This window comes from Dipodomys spectabilis, unplaced genomic scaffold (genome assembly GCF_019054845.1).
Source record: "Dipodomys spectabilis isolate Male_0828 unplaced genomic scaffold, ASM1905484v1 ptg000137l, whole genome shotgun sequence".
NCBI lineage: Eukaryota > Metazoa > Chordata > Mammalia > Rodentia > Heteromyidae > Dipodomys > Dipodomys spectabilis.
In genome coordinates this window covers 13,380,761-13,404,980 of record NW_024870814.1, presented here as the reverse complement: position 1 = coordinate 13,404,980, position 24,220 = coordinate 13,380,761, and the positions used below count along the sequence as shown (strand labels likewise).

At 38.9% G+C, this 24,220-nt stretch overlaps 2 gene segments (V, D, J or C); both read right to left on the bottom strand.

The window, feature by feature from the left end:
* Positions 1-5,105: 5,105 nt before the first annotated feature.
* Positions 5,106-5,889, bottom strand: LOC122116844. The segment is given in 2 exon segments: positions 5,106-5,455; positions 5,829-5,889. Coding segments are annotated over 2 exon segments (366 nt in total).
* A 15,189-nt stretch (positions 5,890-21,078) lies between these two features.
* Positions 21,079-21,889, bottom strand: LOC122116843. The segment is given in 2 exon segments: positions 21,079-21,428; positions 21,807-21,889. Coding segments are annotated over 2 exon segments (399 nt in total).
* Positions 21,890-24,220: the final 2,331 nt, after the last annotated feature.

The window sequence follows — 24,220 nt, the reverse complement described above, 5'->3', positions numbered from 1 at the left end:
GATTTCTCAGCAGAGACAATCAAAGCAAGAAACCCTGGAATGATGTATGCCATGCCCTACAAACAAACAACTATCAACCAAGAATACTGTACCCAGCTAAACTCTCCTTAATAACTGAAGGCCAAATAAAAACCTTCCATATTAAAAATTGAAAAATTGAAACAGTACATCTCCACCAAACCTGCCCTACAAAAGATTCTTAAAGATTACCTACACATAGAAAACCAACAAGACCACAATAAAAGCCAAGAAACAGCACCCAAACTGAGAATCCAAGAACCATAGGAAGAACCCAGTTTTCACAGCACCCAAGAAGGTGGATAATATGGCAGGAACTCTCAAATACCTCTCAGTCCTATCTCTTAACATTAACGGACTTAACTCTCCAATTAAGTGACATAGACTGTCTAGTTGGATTAAAAACAACATGCTTGTATCTGTTGTATCCAGGAGTCACATCTTGCCCGTAAAAACAAACACATGTTCAATGGAAAAGTCTGGAACAGAATCTACCAAGCAAACAGCCCCAATAAACAGGCAAGAGTTGCAATCCTAATATCACATAAAATAGACTTCAAATTAAAACTCGTGAGAAGAGATAAAGAAGGTCGCTACATACTAATTAAGGGATCTCTCCTTCAGGAGGATATTACAATTCTAAATATCTATTCGCCAAACAACAGAGCACCCAAATTTATCCAAGAAACACTACTTTCCCTCAAATCCCACAAAAATCCAAAGACATTAATTGTAGGGGATTTTAACACACCACTCTCCCCACTAGATAGATCAACTCGGCAAAAACTCAACAAAGAAAGTGCAGATCTAAACAACTGCATAGATCAACTAGACTTAACAGGCATTTACCGAATATTTCACCCAGCAGCATCAGAATACACGCTTTTCTCAGCAGCACATGGAACATTTTCTAAAACAGACCACATTTTAGGCCACAAAGCAAACTTGTCCAAATTCAGAAACATTGAAGTTATTCCTTGCATTCTCTCAGACCACAAGGGAATAAAATTAGAACTCAACACCAAAAGCCACCAAAGAAAGTCCGGTAACACATGGAGGCTGAACAACACACTGTTGAATCATGAGTGGGTCAAGGAAGAGATTAGAAAGGCAATTCAAATGTTCATCCTATTCAAAAAAATCAGCACACAAATTACCAGCTCTTCTGGGACACAGCAAAGGCAGTACTCAGAGGCAAGTTTATAGCTCTGAGTTCCTACATCAACAAATTGGAGAGATCTGAAACCAACTATTTAATGAGACATCTGAACCTCCTTGAAAAAGAGCAGCAAGATAAAGTCCAATCCAGTAGATGGAAAGAAATAATTAAAATTAAATCAGAATTAAATGAATTAGAATCCAAATACACTATAGAAAGAATGAACAAAACAAAGAGTTGGTTCTTCGAAAAACTTAACAAAATTGACAGACCCTTAGCAAATCTTATCAGATAAAGAAGAGAACACCCAAATAAACTCAGAGAGGAGAATAGAAACATCACCAAGGAAACAACCAAGATTCAGAACATTATAAGGGAATACTTCTTAAAACTTTATGTTAATAAGTTTTAGAACTTGACAGAAATGGACCTTTTCCTAGCAAATATTGACATGGCAAAACTAAACCAAGATGAGTTAAACCATCTAAACAGGCCCATAACAAGCATTGAAATAGAAATAGCAATAAGAGACCTCCCAGCTAAGAAAAGTCCAGGACCAGATGGTTTTACAGCTGATTTCTACAAGGCCTTCAAAGCAGAGCTCACACCAATACTCCTCCAACTCTTCAATGAAATTGAAAGAGAAAGTTCACTACCGAACACATTCTATGAAGCCATCATAATCCTCATCCCAAAACCAGGCAGGGACTCATCAAAGAAAGAGAATTATAGACCCATCCCTTTGATGAACGTTGATGTAAAATTTCTCAACAAAATTTTGGCCAATCGACTTCAACAATTCATCCAAAAAATCATATACCACGATCAGACAGGATTCATTTTAGGGATGCAAAGCTGGTTCAATATACGCATATCAATTAATATTATTCATCACATGAACAGGAGCAAGAGTAAGAACCACATGGTTATCTCAATAGATGCAGAAAAAGCATTCGACAAGATCCAACACCCCTTTATGATGAAGGTTTTGGAAAAATTAGGAATCCATGGAACATTCCTCAATACAATAAAGGCTGTATACGACAAACCTACAGCCAGCATTATACTCAATGGTGAAAAACTAAAGCCATTTCCTCATAAATCAGGAACAAGACAAGGATATCCACTCTCTCCACTTCTTTTCAATCTAGTATTAGAATGCCTATCTACAGCAATGAGACAAGATGCAGACATAAAGGGGATCCAAATAGGGAAAGAAGAAATAAACCTCTCCTTCTTTGCAGATGACATGATCTTATATTTAAAAAATCCCATAGACTACACTCCCAAATTACTCAAGCTGATTCAAAACTTTGGCAAAGTAGCAGGGTATAAAATTAACCCCCCAAATCAATGGCTTTTCTGTATGCCAACAATGAGAAAAGTGGAGCTGAAATTAGGAAAGCAACTCCATATGTAATAGTCCCACAAAAAATAAAATACCTAGTAATTAATTTAACAACTATGTTTATTGCAGCATTACTTACCATAGCTAAGATAGGTACCCAACCCAAATGCCCCTCAATAGATGAATGGATCAATAAAATGCGGTATATATACGCAATGGAATTCTATGCCTCCTTCAGAAAGAATGAAATTGCCCCATTTGTTAGTAAATGGAAAGACTTGGGCAAAATTCTATTAATTGAAGTAAGCCAGGCCCAAAGAAACATAGGTCCCATGGTTTCCCTTATTTGCAATAACTAGTGTATATCTGAGACAAGCAGAAAAGGTCAGATAAGATGATGTTAAGCGAAATGAACCCCAAGATAGGAACACAAGTGTTTTCTTTCTTTCTTGCAATTGTTTCTAATGTATTTATAAGGTACCACATAATTTTTTGTTGGTTTATATGTCCCTCTCCCACAGTATAACACCTGTTTTCACTGTATTTGATGTTGGTATAATTTGGGGAGTGTGGTGGGGGAGGGGAGAGGGAAATGTAGTTGTGGAAATGGGGAAGGCAGGGATGGTAGGGAAAAACAAAGGAGGAGGCAACAATGCTTGATAAGAAATGTACTCATTACCTTGCTCATGTGATTGTAACCCCTCTGCACAGTATTTTCACAATAAGAAAAATCTTATTTAAAAAGAAAAGATCTCTTGTGTGCATAGAGTGAGAAACTGATCTGCACACAGGGATCTCAGGGTCACTGTGTCACTGATGTCTCACAGGCTAGCTGCCATGTAAACCAGAGCAAAATGATTTGTGTTCATTTGTGTTCCTAAAATGCCTTCAAAGATCTGTTTAAAAGTAGTATTCTTATTTAAGATGCAATGTATAAGATAGATAGATGGTGACATTCTGTATAATACGAACATAAGCTATTTGAGATGAAAGGACTGTTTCTACCACAGACACTGCCTAGGTGTAATCCTAATCACTCAGGGGGACACAGGAAGGACTATGGAGAGTTTCAGGTCAATCAGGACACACATGGATAAGCCCTGTCTCTCCTGACATAACCTTGCTTCATGGAGTTGTGTTGGCAGGAGCAGAAAGGGAACATTGGCAGAAATAGCATTTGTTCAATAGTTTTGTCTGCCCCTAGCACTAAAACCAACCCTCTGTGTGGTTTGTGGTTCTTTTAGATATTCAAATGCTTCCCTACTAAAGCTCATGATATAGTCAGTGGATAATCTTATAAATGTTTTCTTTCTGTTTAGGAATCAGTAAGTATAGAACTTCTCCCAGCATAGCTGTGGCTATGAGGCTATTTCCTGTTTTACCACCAGGGGAAGTTGAGATATTTTAGATCTATCAGTGACACAGGGATTAGGAGAATTTAAATGTAATAGAGAAACTGGTAAGGATGGTCTTTTCCTAAGATGATGGTTGTGCTGAGGGAAATAGCAGGGGTCTGCTTTGGATGTCTGAGTGGTCTGTGCATTTTCTGCGAGAAAATCCAATACACACTCAAGTCTCAGTGGAAGCCTTTGCTCATTGTGAGGCTTGTTTGCCATCTAATGGTAGGTTTTTGGGAGGGGAGAACATATTGTTCTAAGCTGTAAGAGGATGGTGAGAAAGAGCCAATACTAGAGGAAGACTGGAGGAAACGGCCATGGAACAAAGTATTATTCAGAGTCATACTTCAATTTGTACCTTGTTTAAAAAAAATGGGCCTGTGCCAAGGAAGCCTCTGTTTTCACTATTAGATGTCAGTATAAATTGCAAAGGGGTAGAGAAAAAAAAAATTGTTTAAATAGGGAAATAGGGGGACCCATTACAACAATGAGATGTACAAGACGTTATGTGGAAAAATGAACTTTATAACTATGGTCTGGGGTGAAGATGGGATGGCAGGGAAGGGAAGGGAAAACAAGGGATGAGGCAACAATGCTTGATAAGAAATGCACTCATTACCTTGCTCATATAATTGTAACCCCTCTGTATGGTATTTTCACAATTAAAAAGTAATACTAATAGGACTTTCAGAATCGTGGGTTGATTAAGCAACAAGGTTTTAACATCTGAGTCATATAATTAATTTGCTTTATATTTAACAAACATATTCTATTTATTTGGTGATATTCAGTAACATTCCTATTTTTAAAAATCCGTCTCATTTTAAGCCTACCTTTGTGACTCATTCTTCAATTGCTAGCTACTACTGCTTCTTGAGTCATTCTGCATGGGATTAGACTCTGTAATTCTCTCCAAACTATAGAAATGGCATGCTGCTGGTAGATGTTTTTGTCTTTGTCTTTCACATTTGGGAATAAGTGATAAATTGACTTCTGCAGTAACATTATAAATTCTGGTTTTGAGAGTCCCTAGAAGCTGAAGTAATCCAAGGTCCCACTTGGACAAGGTCTCTGGTATGACATCTTCTGTCAAGTCCTCCAAACTTAGACTACTGCTTTGGTTCAGAGAATTTGCTATGCTACTCCCCAGCCAAGCTTTGAAATAGGACAGCTGGGCCAAGCCCTACAGAGATGTTTTTGTTAAGGACTGTATCACTGTGGGAGGAGTATCTATATCTTGCATGCAGTAATAAACCCCAATATCTTCAGCCTCAACCCTGCTGATTTGCAGTGTGAAATCTGTGCCTGACCCACTGCCACTGAATCTGTCTGGGACCCCAGATGCTCGGTTGGAAGCCCCATAGATCAGCAGTTTTGGAGACTGGCCAGGCTTCTGCAAGTACCAAGATAGAAGGCTATCTCCATCACTATCTATGAGGCTCTCACTAGACCTGCAGGAGAGAGAGACCGTCTCTCCCAGGGTGACAGGCAGGGAGAGTGGAGTCTGAGTCATTACAATATCACCACCAGACCCTGAAATTAAAATAAATGAAAAGTACAAGGTTATATGTGGTATATAATTTTTTCTGTGATTATATATTAATTCCCAATCCTTTTCATGGTTTTTCCTTCTATCCTAAAACCATTCAATATTTCAAAATATATACAAATATTAAAAAGCAAAAATGAGGTTCTAGATCTCATGTATTCTACCCTCTACACACTTGTCATAGTTGTCAACAAAGCTCAGGAACTGGTTCCATCTAGAATGTTCAAACTTCACCTGCCCCATTCTAGAGGACAAGTTCTGCTCATCTAATCCATGAACAGAATACAAACAAGAAGCACTGGCCCTGAGGGCTTACCCTCAACCCCCTTTTCCATCCTCATCTCCCTCTGCCCTTACCAGTGATCCAGAGCATTAGGAGACCCAGAACACAAGAACAGAGACTCAGTTTAGCTGGCAATCCAGGAGATTTGATCAGTGAAGTCAAGTTTAAGATGAGCCTTTATGTCAAACTAGGGCTGGAAAGTTCTCCTTGGGGAGCACTATGCAAATCAGCAGGTGGGTGCAGCAATGTGAGAAGAACAAAGCAGAGGGCAAGGGCATCTCTCTGGTGAAGAAAGTGACTTAAATTTCTTCTGTGTTTGGAGAAAAGACCCACAAATACCAGGCTGGCTCCAACAGTGTCTAGAAGGACCCCTCTCTACTGATGCTTGGATTTGCAGGGAGGATGTGGTGTACTTGACCCTGTCAACTTAAAACACTAGAGGCCCAATTCAATTGAAATGTGTGTCCAGGAGAGTCTTGCTGAAGGGTCAATTTGATTGGCCCTCTTCTGGTTATTCTAGAGAAAGATACTGTACACAGATTTCATTTGCCATTGTTTTCTCAAAACTTCTATCCAATACCAATGTGGTTACAACTAGGTAAGGAAACCAAATACATACTTGACTTAATCTGACATCACTGAAACAAAGTTAACTTATGATTAGCAAGTTATCAACAACTCTTAGAGATGTTCTTTATAAGCCAGACACTGGTAGCTCATGTCCGTGAAGGCTGAGTTCTGAACACATGGTTCAAAGCCAGTCCAGGCTGAAAGTTCCCTTTGTGACTCTTATCTCCAATTAATCATTCAGAAATTGGAGGTGGTGCTGTGGCTGAAAGTGGTAGAGTGTTAACTTTGGGCAAAAGAGCTCAAGATCAGCACCCACGTCCTGAGTTCAATCCCTACAAGTGATAAAAAAAAAAAGGTCCTTCATAGTAGGCCTAATAAATTAAGTTCTTATGATCACTTGTGTCAAAACAAAATAACCCAGAGCATAAAATCCTCCTCACAGAAGGTGAACTAATAACATTTCTAAATGAAAGAGAAAAATGACAGAGAAAACCAAATTTTACATAGTCCATTTCACAATCAGTAAATATGGGATTACACTTCTTCAGCATAACTCTTCACCAGACTAACAACAGCATTCTTAATATTTCTCTATCTTCTATAAGACAGAATGGACAAGAATGCCAGTTACTTTCAGTTAGTTAGTAAGACTATTGCAACATCTATTTTTTTAATCTTTCTACAGAGTCTGCTCTTGGAAAAGTTATTAACTCTGTATGAGACCCTCCTTGTCCTGCCTGCATTCCATGTGGACAGCCACAGCCAGGACACCACACCTCATAGCAGGACCCAGCAAGAGCTGTGTTCATGTCTCTGTATAACAAACACTCAAGATTAAGTCTTCCCTAAAGCTTCATGATAAGCTACTAAGAAACTGAATGCTGGTTCAGACTTGTACAGAGGAATTCATATTCCAGTTACACCATCCAGAGTCTGAAGAACCTACATATCTGTTGCTTTGGCCACTGTGACATTTTCTTATGGGTTTCACAAAAAGTTTTTTCTATTAAACTTATTTTGTAGCAAATTTTTATTGTGATTAAGTGATTAAATAAATTTCACAAATTTCACAGGATGGTAATACTTACAGTCACAAAGTAAGTGATACTTATAGTCACAAACACAAGAATGTGTGGGATTAATTATCTTTATCATGGTTCATAAAGTTTGTTAATTCTATGAGCTCTGACAATACAATTATTTCTTCCACATGGGGTGATATATACATGTCTTTCCTTTTGCTTAGTGTCAGCTTTTCCCTCTTTGCTGCTCATTCCCTCCCTACCATTGCTTCCATTGAGTTGCTTAGTTCGCTTTGATCAATGTCAAGTGCAGCTGATAGATCCCACTGTTGTATGTTTTCCCCTGTTTCTCTCTGTTTCTCTGTCATCCTCCTAGTTTCCTTCTGATGTGCATATATATACCATATATGTGGTATATATTATTTTTAAATATGTTTTTTTGGGGGGGGTCCGGTCGCGGGGCTTAAACTCTGGGCCTGGGCGCTGTCCCTCAGCTCTTCAGCTCAAGGCTAGCACTCTACCACTCAAGCCACAGCGCCACTTCCGGCTTTTTTCTTTTTGCTTATGTGGTGCTGAGGAATCGCACCCAGGGCCTCCGGCTTGCAAGGCAAGGGCTCTACCACTGAGCCACCTTCCCAGCCCTTAAATATGTTTTTTTATTGTAAAAACACCATACAGAGGGTATGAGCAAGGTAATGAGTACATTTCTTATCAAGCATTGTTGCCTCCTCCTTTGTTTCCTCTTCCCATCCAATCCCTTCTCCTCCACTTCCCCCCCTTCTACCCACCCACCTTATTCCCCCTCAGCAACAAAGTTGCAAAGTTCATTTTTAGACAAAACTTCTTGTACATCTCATTATTGCAGTGGGGCCACATGTATCCCTATTTAAACAATTTGTTTTTTCCCTTCTCCTCCCTAAATTATACCAACACCAAATACAGTGAAAACATGGGTTATACCATAGGGGAGTGACATACAAAGCAACAAAGAAATCATCTTGTAAGTATGTTATTTGTAAATTATTTCATTTATTCCTTTGTTGCTTGCTTATGCAAAGAGAATGAGCATACTTTTTGAGATACCAGGACTGAAAGAAAGTTCCAAACAGAAATTAAATGCCAATCACATGGAAGGGGAAATGATTAACACAGGTAATTTCCCATTACGTTGTAACTTCAATTGTGTATATGAGTTATAAATGATATAGATCAAAAGAAATGATATAAATCAAAATGATATACATAAAAAAAACCCTTTTATTTCCCCTGCCCCACGGATGAGCAACCATAAGAAGACTCATATATGACTAAATTTTTGTGCATTTTTTTACTTTGTGTGTGTTTGTGTGTGTGTGTATGTGTGTGTGTGTGTGTGTGTGTGTGTGTGTGTGTGTGTGTGTGTGTCTTGGGACTTGAACTCAGGGTCTGGTCCATGGCCCTGAGCTTTTGTACTCAAGGTCAGCACTCTACCACCTGAGCCACATCTCCATTTCTGTAATTGTTGGTTAACTGGAGGAAATATTCTCTTGTACTTTCCTTTCCTTGGCTGGCTTTGAACTGGGATCAGCAGGTCTCATCCTTCTGTTTAGGTAGCTTTTCAGGCATGAGCCACCCACACTGGCCTCTTGTAGATACATAAGCCATGTAGAACACCAGGATTTGAATTTATACTTCTCAAAACAGGACAAAGTATAGCTCTCCTTGCCACACAACCAGGTATGGTAGGGTTTCATTCTCAGGATTGGAACATTGTGAAGTTGCTGATCAGTGCTGCTGAATATTTGCCCTCAACTGCACACCAGGTGATGGTCTGCTCTTCCCAGGTGTTGTGCACTTGTAGAGGCTCAGTAGTGGTCATTGTTTTTGGCAAGTTGGATTCAGAGAAGCACCAGAAAATATAAAAAGATAATAAGTTAAAATGTTGTCATGAATTGGAGAAGAGTGATTGATAAATTATCTCTCAATTGACCAGGGATAGAAAAAAATTACCTCAGCCCCCCCCCCCAAAATATGAAGCAAAACTATTTTCAACATTATACTAAATGAGGAAAACTGAAATTATGAAAGTATTTCCTCAAAAGTAAGAATACATAAGCATAACCAGGAGATGAAACATCTCTAAAAGGAAAACTATTATAATAAAAATAAACAAATGAAATGCACAAATGCATACATACATACTGCTTTTTTATTTTACCTAGACAGCCTTCTCTTTCCTATGTGAATCCAAAGTAATGACACAACCCTGACACCCCAGAGTATATAGGTATGTCATTTACAAGTCAGAAGAGGTATGATAAAGTCTGAGCTGAGGACCGTGTAGAGAAAAGAATGTTAGGATAAACAGGATCTTCTCAGTCGCTTACAGAAGAAAAAGTGCATGTACATCAACAAACAATACCAGAAATGCATCCAATTTAGTTGATGTTTTTTTGATTCTGATCCATAAACTAAACAGGGTTACACCTTCACCTGATAGGCAACATTCTTGAATTCAAGCTCACTGAGAATGGAGCCTGAGTCCTGCTTCCTCACCATGGCTGGAAAAGCAGGAAGAAGAGAAGCAAGTCTGCAACTACATGTCCAAACTACATGTCAATTCCTAAGGCTGATCCTGCTCAGGGAGAGCTGGTTTGGTGATTTAGTTTCCCTGCAATGCCATGGAGAACACAGATATCTTGCGCTGGTAGAAAAATTTATGGAATAGTTATAAAATCAAAGTTCTGGAAGCCGGGAAGTCTAGAGTGTCATCTGTTTTAGACTCTCTTCCTGACTGTTCACTTTCTTGTAAAGACCTCACAAGGTCTTTGATGCCTGTGACATAGACAGAGACAGGGCCATCCAGGGCCACATCTCCTCAAGACACTAGCACTACAGGACTTGCTACAGTCTCAGGCACCTCACATCACCTCACTCACTGTTACAGAGTTCTCCAAGGACACATCTCCTTGAAAGGTGGCCTTTGCTGATAAATAAGGCAGGAAAAAGAGGCAAAGCCAAGCTTCCAGTCTATAAATTCCAAAAACAGAAGACATTCCCCCACAATTCAGCCTGCTGACAGCTCCTTCTGAGTGTCCTTGGTCTTAGTCAAATACCCAAGCCTGGAGACTCTTTGTTGATGATAAAACACTAAACTCTGTGATTTCCATAGAAAACTTAGCTAGCTCTTTTAATATATACTGTGGGATTTCACTGCCATCTAGTGGTATTATTCTAACATTAAATGTTTTAAAATCAGGATCTTTAAAATTTTTTATTAATTAAATTTTAATTTGACTTTATTGTAAAAATGCTGTACAAAGGGGTTACATTTACATGAGTAAGGTAATGAGTACATTTCTTGTCAAGCATTGTTACTCCCTCCTTTGTTTTTCTCCTACTATCCCTTCCCTCCCTCAGACCTCCCCCACAAAGTTGTAAAGTTCATTTCCAATATAGAGTCTTGTGGATATCATCGTTGCAATGGGTCATCCTGTGTCCTTGTTCAGCGTTTTGTTATTCCCTTTCCCCTCCCCAAATTAGACAAATGTATATACAAAATTCAGGGTAACAAATTCAGTACAGTGAAAACAGGGTATATACCATAGGGGGAAGAACGTACAAAAGAAAAAAAATCATATAGTACATTAAAAACAACAACAAAGAAAGACCTCTTGTGTCCATATCTTAGGATTCAGGTTTCCCTCATTTGCAATAATTAGGATACATCTAGGATATTTTTTATCAGAAAAGCAGAAAAGCTTAAAAAAACTATGTACATATGACCATCTAAGATGATGCTAAACTAAATGGACCCCAGCATTCTTTTTTCAGGGAGAGATATAAATTACATTTTGAGATGTGTTTTTAACTTTTCTATGGATAAAATTCAGATAAGATGGGAGTTTTGTGCGCGTGGTGTGTGAATATCTCTCTGTCTATATCTGAGTGTGTGTGTGCGTGTGTTTGTGTGTGTGTGTGTGTTGCCAGTGATAATTTGACCAATAAGAGCTAGTAAGTCCACACAGGTGAAGATAGAGAAACAAGAAGCAAAAGCTGCACAGAGATTCCCAAATCTCTCCATGCCAAACCCTGGTATTTTACTAAATATTAATCACTGACTGCATGTGGAGGGCTGAAGTGGTGCAGGAAAATTAATCACTATTTGTTGCATGACATGGTACAGGTGGTGAGAACCAGTGGCTCACCTTGTGCTTGTGTGGCTTGAGTACTGATGGCTTGCAAGATAGCTAATGTTGGCTTCCTGGACTCTGTCTGCTGGGAAAGTATTCTAATTGGAAGGAAAGGAGCCGGTTGCTCTCCCTGTGGATTTGTCACTGTTCTTAGTCACAGTTGTGAAGTGTGCTCAGCACAAGATGATTTATCTCAGGATATGGATTTGTTCACAACTTTGAGAAGTCAAGGCAGAAGTTCTGGAACCCTTTCCAAGAGAGTGGAGTTGAAGATGGAGCCAGTAGGATGAACCCTGGCTATTGGGATTCTCTATTCAGTGATCTCTTGCAGAGAAGAGCTGTCCCTTTTCTCCTGCTCTGAGATTATAGCACCCAGTCATGAGTACTCAGAATCCTCCTCCTGGCCTGCAGCTTTCTTGTGCTGTTTACATCCACATCTCACACTCCTGAGGATAAATCCAGTCCATGAGTTCATGGATTCATGTTTAATGACTTTGCTTCACTAATACATACATTCCCACACTGAAACTCTGACTTTGAAGTGTATCTAGCTCAACATATTATTACCACTACAAATAGTCATTTCTCTCAATTCAGTGCTGGGGACCCCAAATGCTTCTGGTGCCTAATTCATCTTCCATCATTGGTTAGAAAGTAAGCTAGGGCCTAAGTTATGAAGATGTATTACTTAGCTTTTCCTTGTTGTGGCTAAGACCTCAGTAAAAGTAAAATAAAGGGTAGAGTACTTGATTGCAACTCTTAGATCATAAATTCCAGTTTACCATGTGAGCAGAGTTTAGTGAAGCTCACAACATGGCACCCAAGAAACAGAGGATATGTTCTACTTGGTGGCTACATCTTTTTTGATTAAAACTCAGTCCTTTGAAAGGGTCTGTGTATAATAGTATGGGTCTTATCTCTTAGTCAATTCTCTCTAAAGAATCTCTCACAGCCAGGTCCAGAAGTATACTTTTTCATCTCCAAGCAATCCAACCTAGAGAACCATCATAAAAGATCATCAGAATTTTTTCTGTTTCCTTGAACCTTTCAAAGAAAATATGAGTATAGAAAGAAGATTATTGAGGGCTGGGAAGGTGGCTCAGTGGTAGAGTGCTTGCCTTGCATGCATGAGGCCCTGGGTTTGATTCCTCAGCACCACATAAGCAAAAAGAAAAAAGCCAGAAGTGGCGCTGTGGCTCAAGTGGTAGAGTGCTAGCCTTGAGCTGAAGAGCTGAGAGACAGCGCCCAGGCCCAGAGTTCAGGCTCCATGACTGGACCAAAAAAAAAAAAAAAAGAAAGAAAGAAGATTATTGAGCCATATATACTTGTTTCCTCAAAAGTCTACATGCTGTGTGTTCTTACATGTCTTTCTTTAAGACAGTCTCTGCAAATGATAAACTATGATTCATTGGAATTGTGATAATCTCTCTCTCTCTGTATTTTAGCTACATGTTTATGCAGCTACATTTGGACATTTATATGTCCATATGTACACATCTATATACACATACAGATGCATCCATTTGTACACATCTGTATACATATATAGATGTGTATCTATGCACAGAATTAATATATAAATTTAGGCACATGTTTTATAGTTGACCCATATAAACATATACCAATTATGTATAAGTATGCCTATTTGTTAACTTTGAATTAATCATATTTGTTAAATCTGTACTACCTATTAAAATATAATTTTTATTTCTCTACTTATACATTGCTATATATTATTGTGTAATACATCATATATTACTCTAATATGGATAAAGTGAACGCTAACTGTTCCTTACATGTTTCCATAAGTGAATTACAATATATTCTATATATTCTTATATTTTGCATTTTTTATTTTTCCTTTTCCCCATTGTTTTTTTAAATATCCATATCATTTTTAGGAATGAAATGAGGAGTTTTGACAGGTCAAGACAAGTTCAGAGCTGAGCCTTTATCTCAGACTTAGAAAGGAAGGTCCTCCTTAGGAAGCAGTATGCAAATACCCAGGTTGGGGCAACAGTGTGAGAAGAGTCAAGGGGAGGTAAGGCTCGCTCTTCTGAGAAAAGTAGCAGCAGATGTGTTCTAAACTTGGTGACAACCAATAAAATCCATGATGCCTGCAGCATGGAATGAAGGACTCCATTTATAATATCTGGAACTGAGGGAAAAACAGGGTGCACTTCACCCCACTACCCTAAAACAGCATCAGAGGCCCAATGATATGCAGCTTTATGTCCAGGAGAGACTCTAGGAAAGGAATGGACATTGTACCTGGGTACTTCATTCCTCCTTCATCTAGTCTAGAGAAAGACACAGTGTCAAGCATTAGCAGCACTGATTCTCAAAATAGTTGCCCAATAAAAGCACAGAGTTGAGCTAGATGAAGAGGCATACCATAGTTACCAAGTTATCTCTTAGGGATGCTAGCACCTCTATTTGCCAGGATCTTCATATTAAGATGTAGGGTATAGAATTGACAAGGATAACAAAATTTCCTCTTATAAGTAGTAAGTACCCTAATGGTCTTTTAACATAATGGGAGAAATTATTGCACTTGAAAGTGTGAATTCAATGTAACAGTTTTTATCTTGTCATTCTTCTACAATGTATTTGTACAGCAAATTGATCAAAGGACTTCTTAAAGTTTCCTCTGGAGATTAATGGAAGGGTGAAAGGATCAAAATATAATGTACTTATAAATTGACATACTGAGGTGAGACCACTTTGTGTAACTACTTGAAATGGTATATATGTGTGTATATATATATATATATATATATATATAATGTTGATTATCTTATATTAACATAAAATCTCTGAACATCTCCAGTCCCAATCTAATTTAACCAGTCTCTATTTATTTTTCTCAGAGATTTTAGTCTCTACTTCACATGCAGGATGTTTGTACTGCTGCCCCAATGGATGAACCTGGCCAACGGAAAAGGTGACTTGTGGGAAGTGATTGTATTATTGGATTGGAAATTATACCACTGCTCACCAAACGGTTAAAGATACTCTCATGCAGTCAGGCAGTTCTCATAATAGTCACCTGCTATCAAAGGAAGACAACCATAAGCTTGGCCAGCTCAAATTACAACTGGTTCTCTCTTTATTAACACAACATATTGTACCACATGTAAGAGAGTCTTCAGAGTAAAGACAGATGAAGATACAGCATCAGGGACGTTCTGCATCTAAAATTATGAGTTAAACAAACTCTTCTTTATTCAGAGTTTATGTCAGCTACTTTGTTAAAGGACTGACACAGGTGTGTCATGTTTGTGTGCACACATGTGTGTGTGTGAGAGAGAGAGAAATTTGGTTTAAATAGAAGTGCTCTTAATAGGCTAATTGAGGAGTACAAAGCATCTCTCTACCAATGACACTTTTCTTCTTCTAAATACAACTTCCTAATCCATACAGAGATTAGTTGTTAACTTGCTGAAGGGAAGATTAACACTCAGTAGATGTGAAGTGGTTTTGTAATATTGTATTTGTAACATGCTCTCAGGGATGCTTTTGATGATCCTGAATTCTGAACACATTCTGAGTAGGAAAGAAAATAATACTACATGCATGTTTAGTTGTGTTTGCTTCCTTTTGTCAAGAAATATTTCTATTTGAGAATGGCCCCTTACATATTTCATCTCATTTTCCATGAACGGAGACTCTTGCTATGGTTACAAGTTGCTAATATGAAGAGTCATGTGTGTACCTGGAATTGGGCAATGCCCTCCTAGATATATTCTGAGAGTTGGGCTGTGACTTCACTGGGTCATCAGCTGTGGGCTCCCATCACCACAGTCTCTTCAGGAAATAAATTTCCCAGCACTGCTCTCCCTCTCTGTTTCCTGTTTATATTCTGAATGAGATGAGACCTCTTCTAATCACATGTAAGATTGGAAGGTGGAAGGGACTCAATCCTATCGATCCACAATATGCAAGGAACTTGGACAAAGGTGAGAGTATGGACAAGTGAGAACTCCATACACATCTCTTGTCTTTATTCTATTTTTAATATCTATCAATAGCTGTATAAAATGATGTCCACTGAACCTACAAGATTATAAATACAATTCATCTTTACCTATCAACCTTTCATCATTCTGAACCATCCCTCCCAATCCAACTCCTCCCTTCCATATACATTTCCATGTGTAAGAGTGCATGTTAATTACTAAATGTGAACTTATGACTCTCAGAATGTCTGTATGATAAATGGAAGTCACTTCTGATTACTCTGAAAAATATACATATAATATGGGTCACTATGTAGCTGTACCTAGTACATGACTCCACAAGTGTCTTAAATGTATTTTATTTATTCTCGTATATTTATTTCCATTCTTTAGTTTGGATTTATGTGAACTAGGCCAGAAGCCAAGGGTGCTTTGAATATCTGCCGTCTAAATAACACTTCTAAGATCAAGCACCTGAAGAAAAATATGTTCAAACCTTCTAAAACATGATACAAAGTTTTAGTTAATTTTTTCTTGATATTTTCTGAAGTTATTTAAAAACATATTTTTCCATTTTCTTTCAAAAGTTGAGACCATGGCAATGTAAAACAATAATATGATACTCAGTATCAAAATAAATTATTTTTCTGAGAACCAGATTAAAATGTTGCATGTTTTAACATGAGAGTTGATATCAGTATTTAAAAAATACATTTGCTGAAAAAAAAATCCCTGACAGGGAATTGAAATGTTTAAGGTACTGAACTCACTTGTTTATTACATTATTTGTTTATTACATTATTATTACATCATATTGTACTTCAAATAAAATTATTCCACGGCAATCTAAAATTGATTTCAAATAAATTTTAACGATGATATTTCTTCAAACAATTGTTTTTAAAATGTTTTTCACAAGGTATTTTTCCTTGCCTTTAAAAACCCTAGCATATCTAGAATGGCTTCATTACTGACTGACTGCAGAATTTTAGGACAGACTGGAACATACATGAGTAAAGAGCAGTATTCTTTGTAAGTCACAGAAGAGGCAGTGTCAGGTGTGTGCTGCTTGGGATGAGCAGGAGGACAGACAGTTAAGGTATGCAATTGACTCCAGAACCTATCTCCCAATGCTTTCCAGTGACCTTAAAAAGGGGGCTGCATCTGAGATGTCCTGTCAGCAGTTGGAAGCACCAGGATAAGCATCTGGGGCAGCCCAGGCTCTCACTTTTGCTTCCCTGGGAGGTTTTTGTTATGACTGGTGTCACAGGGGTAGGTAACTAATTACCCTGCTGACAGTAGTAAGTGGCAAAATCTTCAGGCTGCAGGCTGCTCATGCTGAGAGTGAACTCTGTGCCAGATCCATTCCATTGAACCTCCATGGGACCCCAGATTGCCAAGTAGGTGCAAAATAGATCAGGAGCTTTGGAGCTTTCCTTGCTCTCTGCTGGTAAGAATGTAAATAATTGCTAATGACCTGACTGGCTTTGCAAGTGAGGTGGACTCTCTCTCCCAGAGATGCAGGCAGGAATGGCGACTGGGTTAACTGGACATCACAATGGGCACATGACATTGGAAACATTAAAAAGACTAGTCATTTTAATTAATTATATTATCCAAGTACTTCCAGGAAGACTTAAGCTGCTCTGTTAATATGAGATGAGCAATTCCCAGCATTGTTCTTTCTTACCTGGGAGCCAGAGCAGCAGGAGCTCAGGGATGTGAGCAGGGGCCTTCATGTGCAAGCTCTTTGGTCACTGGAACCTTCTCCTGCATAGGGTCTGAGCAGCCTCTGAAGAAGTTCTCAGGGCAGTGGGCTGTGCTCAGGGCACATGAAAATCAGCAGGGTTAGAAAGATTTAAAAGACATGGCTATATATGTAGCTTGGTGATCTTCATGAATTTCTGAGCTAGCAGCCTCCAAATCTCTCAGGTAAAATTCCTGTCTCCAATCAAAAGCACCAAAACACCCCCTTCAAAGATAAGATGTTCCCTAAACCAAGAACTCACATCTACTTCAGTCTCTTCTGCTTCATAAACCTTCATGTTCTTATGCTATAGTCTCTTCCAGTTCAGAACAACATTTTTTAGTAACTGTTCTAGAACTTGTGGTCCCAGCAGATTCAGATTTGATGAAAGGAAACACAGTAAAGGGTGAGCAAGGCAATGAAACCACAAGGAATGGAGAAGACATCCTTAGCATGGGAAGCAAGGAAAAACTGCCACAGACAGTGAAGGCAGAGCACAGTGAGGAAGGCTCCCACATCAGGACCAGCATGTGGGGACACTGTCCACCCTAGTGCAAAATGACACATCTGGGGAGCCACTAGCAGGACATTTACATGACAGTGAATCAACCTCTCATCATTGTGAGTCCAAGCAGCTGCTGCAGGTACACAAAATAACACTGCTCCTCATAGTCAGAAGCTCACACACAGGGAAAGTCCCTGCCAAAGTCAGAGTTCTCTTCATCATCCTTCACTAAATGAACTGCATGTGGATCTGGATTTGAGAGATTCACGAACTTCGACCCCAGTTATGATGTATCTGAGGCCTGAAATATGATATTTCTGAAGCCAAAGGAAGCTATGATGAAACTGTAAAACTCATGCCTTTCTATTCACCTGCATTTAATTAGAGGAACTTTGAAGGTGGACCTGTCTTTTGATAAACATCCACTCCTGGTGCACAAAACGTCCTGACACATTGGTTTGAGACCAAGACATTTTAGGAATGGCTATGTTTCAGGAGGAAAGAAGAGTGGATATGAGAGTGGAGATCAACCACTTCACAATTTTTGTAATAAGGGTGGAGGGATGTGGGGATAGATGGGAAGGGATGGGAAGGGGAAGCAAAGGAGGAGGCTACAATGCTTGATAAGAAATGTACTCATTATCTTGCCCATGTTATTGTAACCCCTCTGTACAGTATTTTCACAATAAAAAAATAAAATTAAATTTAAAAAAATTATTTGTTTAATAATACTGTTATGCCCTGGGTTCAGGTAGAAATCATAAACATAAAGATCTCTTGTGTAGACGATACTAAAGCTACCAGCACATGTTTTTAATACAGCATTATTTACCATACCTAAGGTACAGAACCAACCCAGATGCCCCTCATGAGATGAATCGATCAAGAAAAAGTGGTATATATACAAAATGGAATTTTATGCCTCCACCAGAAAGAATGTTATTGCCCCATTTGTTAGTACATGTAAAGACTTAGAAAAATATATATTAAGTGAAGTAAGCCAGGCCCAAAGAAACATAATTCCCATGGGTTCCCTTATTTGCAATAACTAGTATATATCTGAAACAAGCAGAAAAGGTCAGCGAAATGAACCCCACGAAAGGGACACAGGTGTTTTCTTTTCTTCCTTGCAATGGTTTCTAAACTATTTAACATGTACCACGTAATTTTCTTGTAGCTTTGTATGACCCTCCCCAAGGTATAACCCCTGTTTTGACTGTATTTGATGTTAGTATAATTTGGGGAGCTAAAGGGTAAAAACAAATTGTTCAAATTGGGATACAGGTTAACCCATGAGATGTACATGATGCCATGTCAAAAAATGAACTTTATAATTTAGGCGTGGGGTGAGGGAGTAGAGAGGGAAAGGTAGTTGTGGAGATGGAAGGGCAGGGATGGTAGGGGAAAAACAAAGGAGGTGGCAACAATGCTTGATAAGAAATGTACTCATTACCTCGCTCATATGATTGTAAACCCACTGTACAGTATTTTCACAATAAAAAAGCTTATTTTAAAAAAGATCTGTTGTGTGCATAGAGTAAGAAGCTGAACTGCACACAGGAATCTCAGGGTCACTGTGTCACTGATGTCTCACAGGCTAGCTGCCATGCAAACCAGGGCAAAGTGTTTTGTGTTTATTCTTTTCCTAAAATGCCTTCAAAGCTCTGTTTAAAAGTAGGATTCTTATTTAAGATGTAAGGTGTAACATTGATAGATAGTGACATCCTGTGAAATACACGTATAAGCTATTTGAGATGAAAAGACTGTTTCTACCACAGACACTGCCTATGTGTAATCCTAATCACTCAGGGAGACACAGGAAGGAATATGGAGAGTTTCAGGTCAATCAGGACACATATGGATAAGCCCTGTCTCACCTGACATCACCTTGCTTCATGGAGTGGTGTTGGCAGGAGCAGAGAGGGCGCATTGGCAGAAATAGCATTTGTTCAATAGTATTGTCTGCCCCTGGCACTAAAACCAACTCTCTGTGTGGTTTGTGGTTCTTTCAGATATTCAAATGCTTCCCTAGTAAAGCTCATGATATAGTCAGTGGATAATTTTATAAATGTTTTCTGTCTGTTTGAGGCTCAGTAAGTATAGAACTTCTCCCAGAACAGCTGTGGCTATGAGGCTATTTCATGTTTTACCACCAGGGGAAGTAGAGATATTTTCGATTTATCAGTGACAGAGGGATTAGGAGAACTTAAATGTAATAGAGAAACTGGTAAGTATGGTCCTTTCCTAAGATGATACCTGTGCTGAGGGAAATAGCAGGGGTCTGCTTTGGATGTCTGAGTGGTCTGTGCATATTCTGAGAGAAAATCCAATACATACTCAAGTCTCAATGGAAGCCTTTGCTCATTGTGGGGCTTGTTTGCCAGTTAATGGTAGATTTTTGGAAGGGAAGATCATAATCTTCTAACCTCTAAGAGTCAGGTGAGAAAAGGCCTCCATAAGAGGAGGACCAGAGGAAAAAGACATGGAACATATCATTATGCAGTGTCACACTTCAATTTGTAGCTTTGTTAAATAAAAATAAGCCTGTGCCAAGGAGACCTCAGTTTTCACTGTATTTAATGTTGGTATGATTTGGGGAGGGGAAGGAAAAAACAAATTGTTTAAATAGGGATATGGGTGGACCAATTGCAACAATGAGATGTACAAGACGTTATGTTGAAAAATAAAGTTTACAACAGTTGTGGGGGTGGGGAGAGGGGAGGGTAGGGAAATAAGGGGAAACAAAGGAGGAGGCAACAATGCTTGTTAAGAAATGTACTCATTACCTTGCTCATGTAATTGTAACCCCTATGTATGGTATTTTCACAAATAAAAAATGATAATAATGGGACTTTCAGAATCATGAGTTGATTAAGCAAAAAGCTTTTAATATCTGAGACATATAATTAATTTTTTTGTATGTAACCAACATATTCTATTTATTTGGTGATATTCAGTAACATTCCTATTTCAAAAATCCATCTCACATTTAAGCCTAGCTTTGTGACTCATTCTTCAATTCCTAGCTACTACTGCTTCTTGAGTCATTCTGCATGGGATTTGACTCTGTAATTCTATCCAAACTATAGAAATGGCATGCTTCTGGTAGATGATTTTGTCTTTGTCTTTCACATTTGGCAATAAGTGATAAATTGACTTTTGCAGTAACATTATACATTCTGGTTCTGGGAGTCCCTGGATGCTGAAGTAATCCAAGATCCCACTTGGACAAGCTCTCTGGTATAACATCTTCTGTCAAGTCCTCCAAACTCAGATTACTGCTTCAGTTCAGAGAATTTGCTATGCTGCTCTCCAGACAAGCTTTGAAATAGGACAGCTGGGCCAAGCCCTACAGAGATGTTTTTGTTAAGGACTGTATCACTGTGGGAGGAAAACGTATATCTTGCATGCAGTAATAAACCCCAATATCCTCAGCCTCCACCCTGCTGATTTGCAGTGTGAAATCTGTGCCTGACCCACTGCCACTGAATCTGTCTGGGACCCCAGATTCTCGGTTGGTAGCCCAATAGATCAATCGCTGTGGAGACTGGCCAGGCTTCTGAAGGAACCAATACAGAAGGCTATCTCCATCGCTATCTATGAGGCTCTGACTTGACCTGCAGGAGAGGGAGACCGTCTTTCCCATGGTGATAGCCAGGGAGAGTGGAGTCTGAGTCATTATAATATCGCCATTGGACCCTGAAATTAATATAAATGAAAAGTACAAGGTTATATGTGAAATAATTTTTTTGTGGTTATATATTAATTCCCAATCCTTTTCATGGTTTCCCTTCTATCCTAAAACTATTAAATATTTCAAAACATATACAAATATCAAAATAATAAATGAGGTTGTAGATCTCATGTATACTACCCACTGCACAGTTGTCATAGTTGTCACCAAAGCTCAGGAACTGGTTCCATCTAGAACATTCATCACTCTCATATAATTAACTTCACTTGCCTCATTCTAGAAGACAAGTTCTGTGCATCTAACCCATGAACAGAATACAAACAAGAAGCAGTGGCCCTGAACCCTCAACCCCCTTTACCATCCTCATCTCCCTCTGCCCTTACCAGTGATCCAGAGCATTAGGAGACCCAGAACCCAAGAACAGAGACTCATTTTAGCTGGCAATCCAGGAGATTTGATCAGTGAAGTCAAGTTTAAGATGAGCCTTTATGTCAAACTAGGGCTGGAAAGTCCTCCTTGGGGAGCACTATGTAAATCAGCAGGTGGGTGCAGCAATGTGAGAAGAACAAAGCAGAGGGCAAGGGCATCTCTCTTGTGAAGAAAGTGACTTAAATTTCTTCTGTGTTTGGAGGAAAGACCCACAAATACCAGGCTGGCTCCAGCAGTGGGTAGAAGGACCCCTCTCCCCTGATGCCTGGATCTGCAGGGAGGATGTGGTGTACTTGACCCTGCAACTTGAAACACTAGAGGCCCAATTCAATTGAAATGTGTGTCCAGGGGAGTCTTGATGAAGGGTTAGTTTGATTGGCCCTCTTCTAGTTATTCTAGAGAAAGATACTGTGCACAGACTTCATTTGCCATTGTTTCTCAGGACTTCTATCCAATACTACAGTGGTCTGATCTAGGTAAGGAAATCAAATACCTACTTGAGTTAATTTGACATCACTGAAACAAAGTTAACTTTTGATGAGCAAGTTATCAACAACTGTTAGAGATGTTCTTCATAAGACAAACTCTGGTGGCTTATGTCTGTAATCCTACTACTCTTGAGGCTGAGTTCTGAGGACATGGTTCAAAGCCAGTCCAGGCTGAAATTTCCCCTTGTGACTCTTATCTCCAATTAATCATTCAGAAATTGGAAGTGGTGCTGTGGCTGAAAGTGGCAGAGTGTTTTCCTTGGGCAAAAGAGCTCAGGATCACCGCCCAGGTCCTGAGTTCAATCCCTACAAGTGATAAAAAAAAATAAGGTTCTTCATATAGGGCCTAATAAATTAAGTTCCTTATGATCACTTATATCATAACAAAATAAACCAGAGGAAAAAATTCTCCTTAATTAATAATATTTCTAAATGAAAGTGAAAAATGGCAGAGAAAACTAAATTTTACACAGTCATTTTCATAATAAATATGGGATTACACTCCTTCAGCATAACTCTTCAGACTAACAGCAACATTCTTAATAATTCTCTCTCTCTTCTATAAGACAGTATGAACAAGAACACCAGTTACATTCAGTAACATTCAGGTAGTCAGACAATTACAACGTCTATTTTTAATCTTTCTACAGATTCTGCTCCTGGAAAAGTTATTAACTCTGTATTAGACCCTCTTTGTCCTGCCTGCATTCCATGTGGGCAGCCACAGCCAGGACTCCACACCTCATAGCAGGACCCAGCAAGAGCTGTGTTCATGTCTCAGTATAACAAACACTCAAGATTAAGTCTTCTCTTAAGGTTCATCAGAATCTACTAAGTAACTGAATGCTGGTTCAGAGTTGTACAGAGGAATTCATATTCCACTTACCCCATCTAGAGCCTGAAGAACATGCATATTTGTTGCTATTGGCCACTGTTTGTGACATTTTCGTATGGGTTACACAAAAAGTTTCTTCTATTAAAATTTATTATAGGAATTTTTATTGTGATTAAGTAATTACATAAATTTCACAAATTTCACAGGATTGTTATAGTCACGAAGTAAGTGATACTTTCCTCACAAACCCATTCTAACCTTCGTGGGGGCAAATTATCTTTATTGTGGCTTATAAAGTTTGTTAATTCTATGGGCTTTGACAATACAGTTATTTCTTCCACATGGGGTGATATGTACATTTCTTTCCTTTTGCTTAGTGTCAGCTGTTCCCTCTTTGCTGCTTATTCCCTCCCTCACATTGCTGCCATTGAGTTGCTTAGTTTGTTATGATCAATGTCCAGCGCAGCTGATAGGTCCCACTGTTGTATGTTGTCCCCAGTTTGCCTCTGTCTCTCTGTCCTCCTCCTGGTTTCCCTCTGATGTGCACATATATACCATATATGTGGTATATATTATTTTTAATAACTTTATTATTGGGAAAATACCATACATTTCTTATCAAGCATTGTTGCCTCCTCCTTTGTTTTCCCTTCCCATTCTTTCCCATCTCTCCCCTCCTTTCCCGGTCCTCCCTACACCCAAAAACCCAGCACCAAAGTTGTAAACTTCATTTTTCGACATAATGTTTTGTACATCTCATTATTGCAATGTGTCCAACTATATCCCTATTTAAACAATTTATTTTTTTCCTTTTTTTTTTATTGTGAAAATACTGTACAGAGGGATTACAATTACATGGGCAAGATAATGAGTACATTTCTTATCAAGCATTGTAGCCTCCTCCTTTGTTTCCCTTCCCATCCCTTCCCATCCCTTCCCATCCTCCCCCCTCCAGTCCCACCACCCCATCCTCCTCCCTCTGCCCCCCCAAACTTGTAAAGTTTGTTTTCTACATAACAACTTGTACCTCTCATTGTTGAAATGG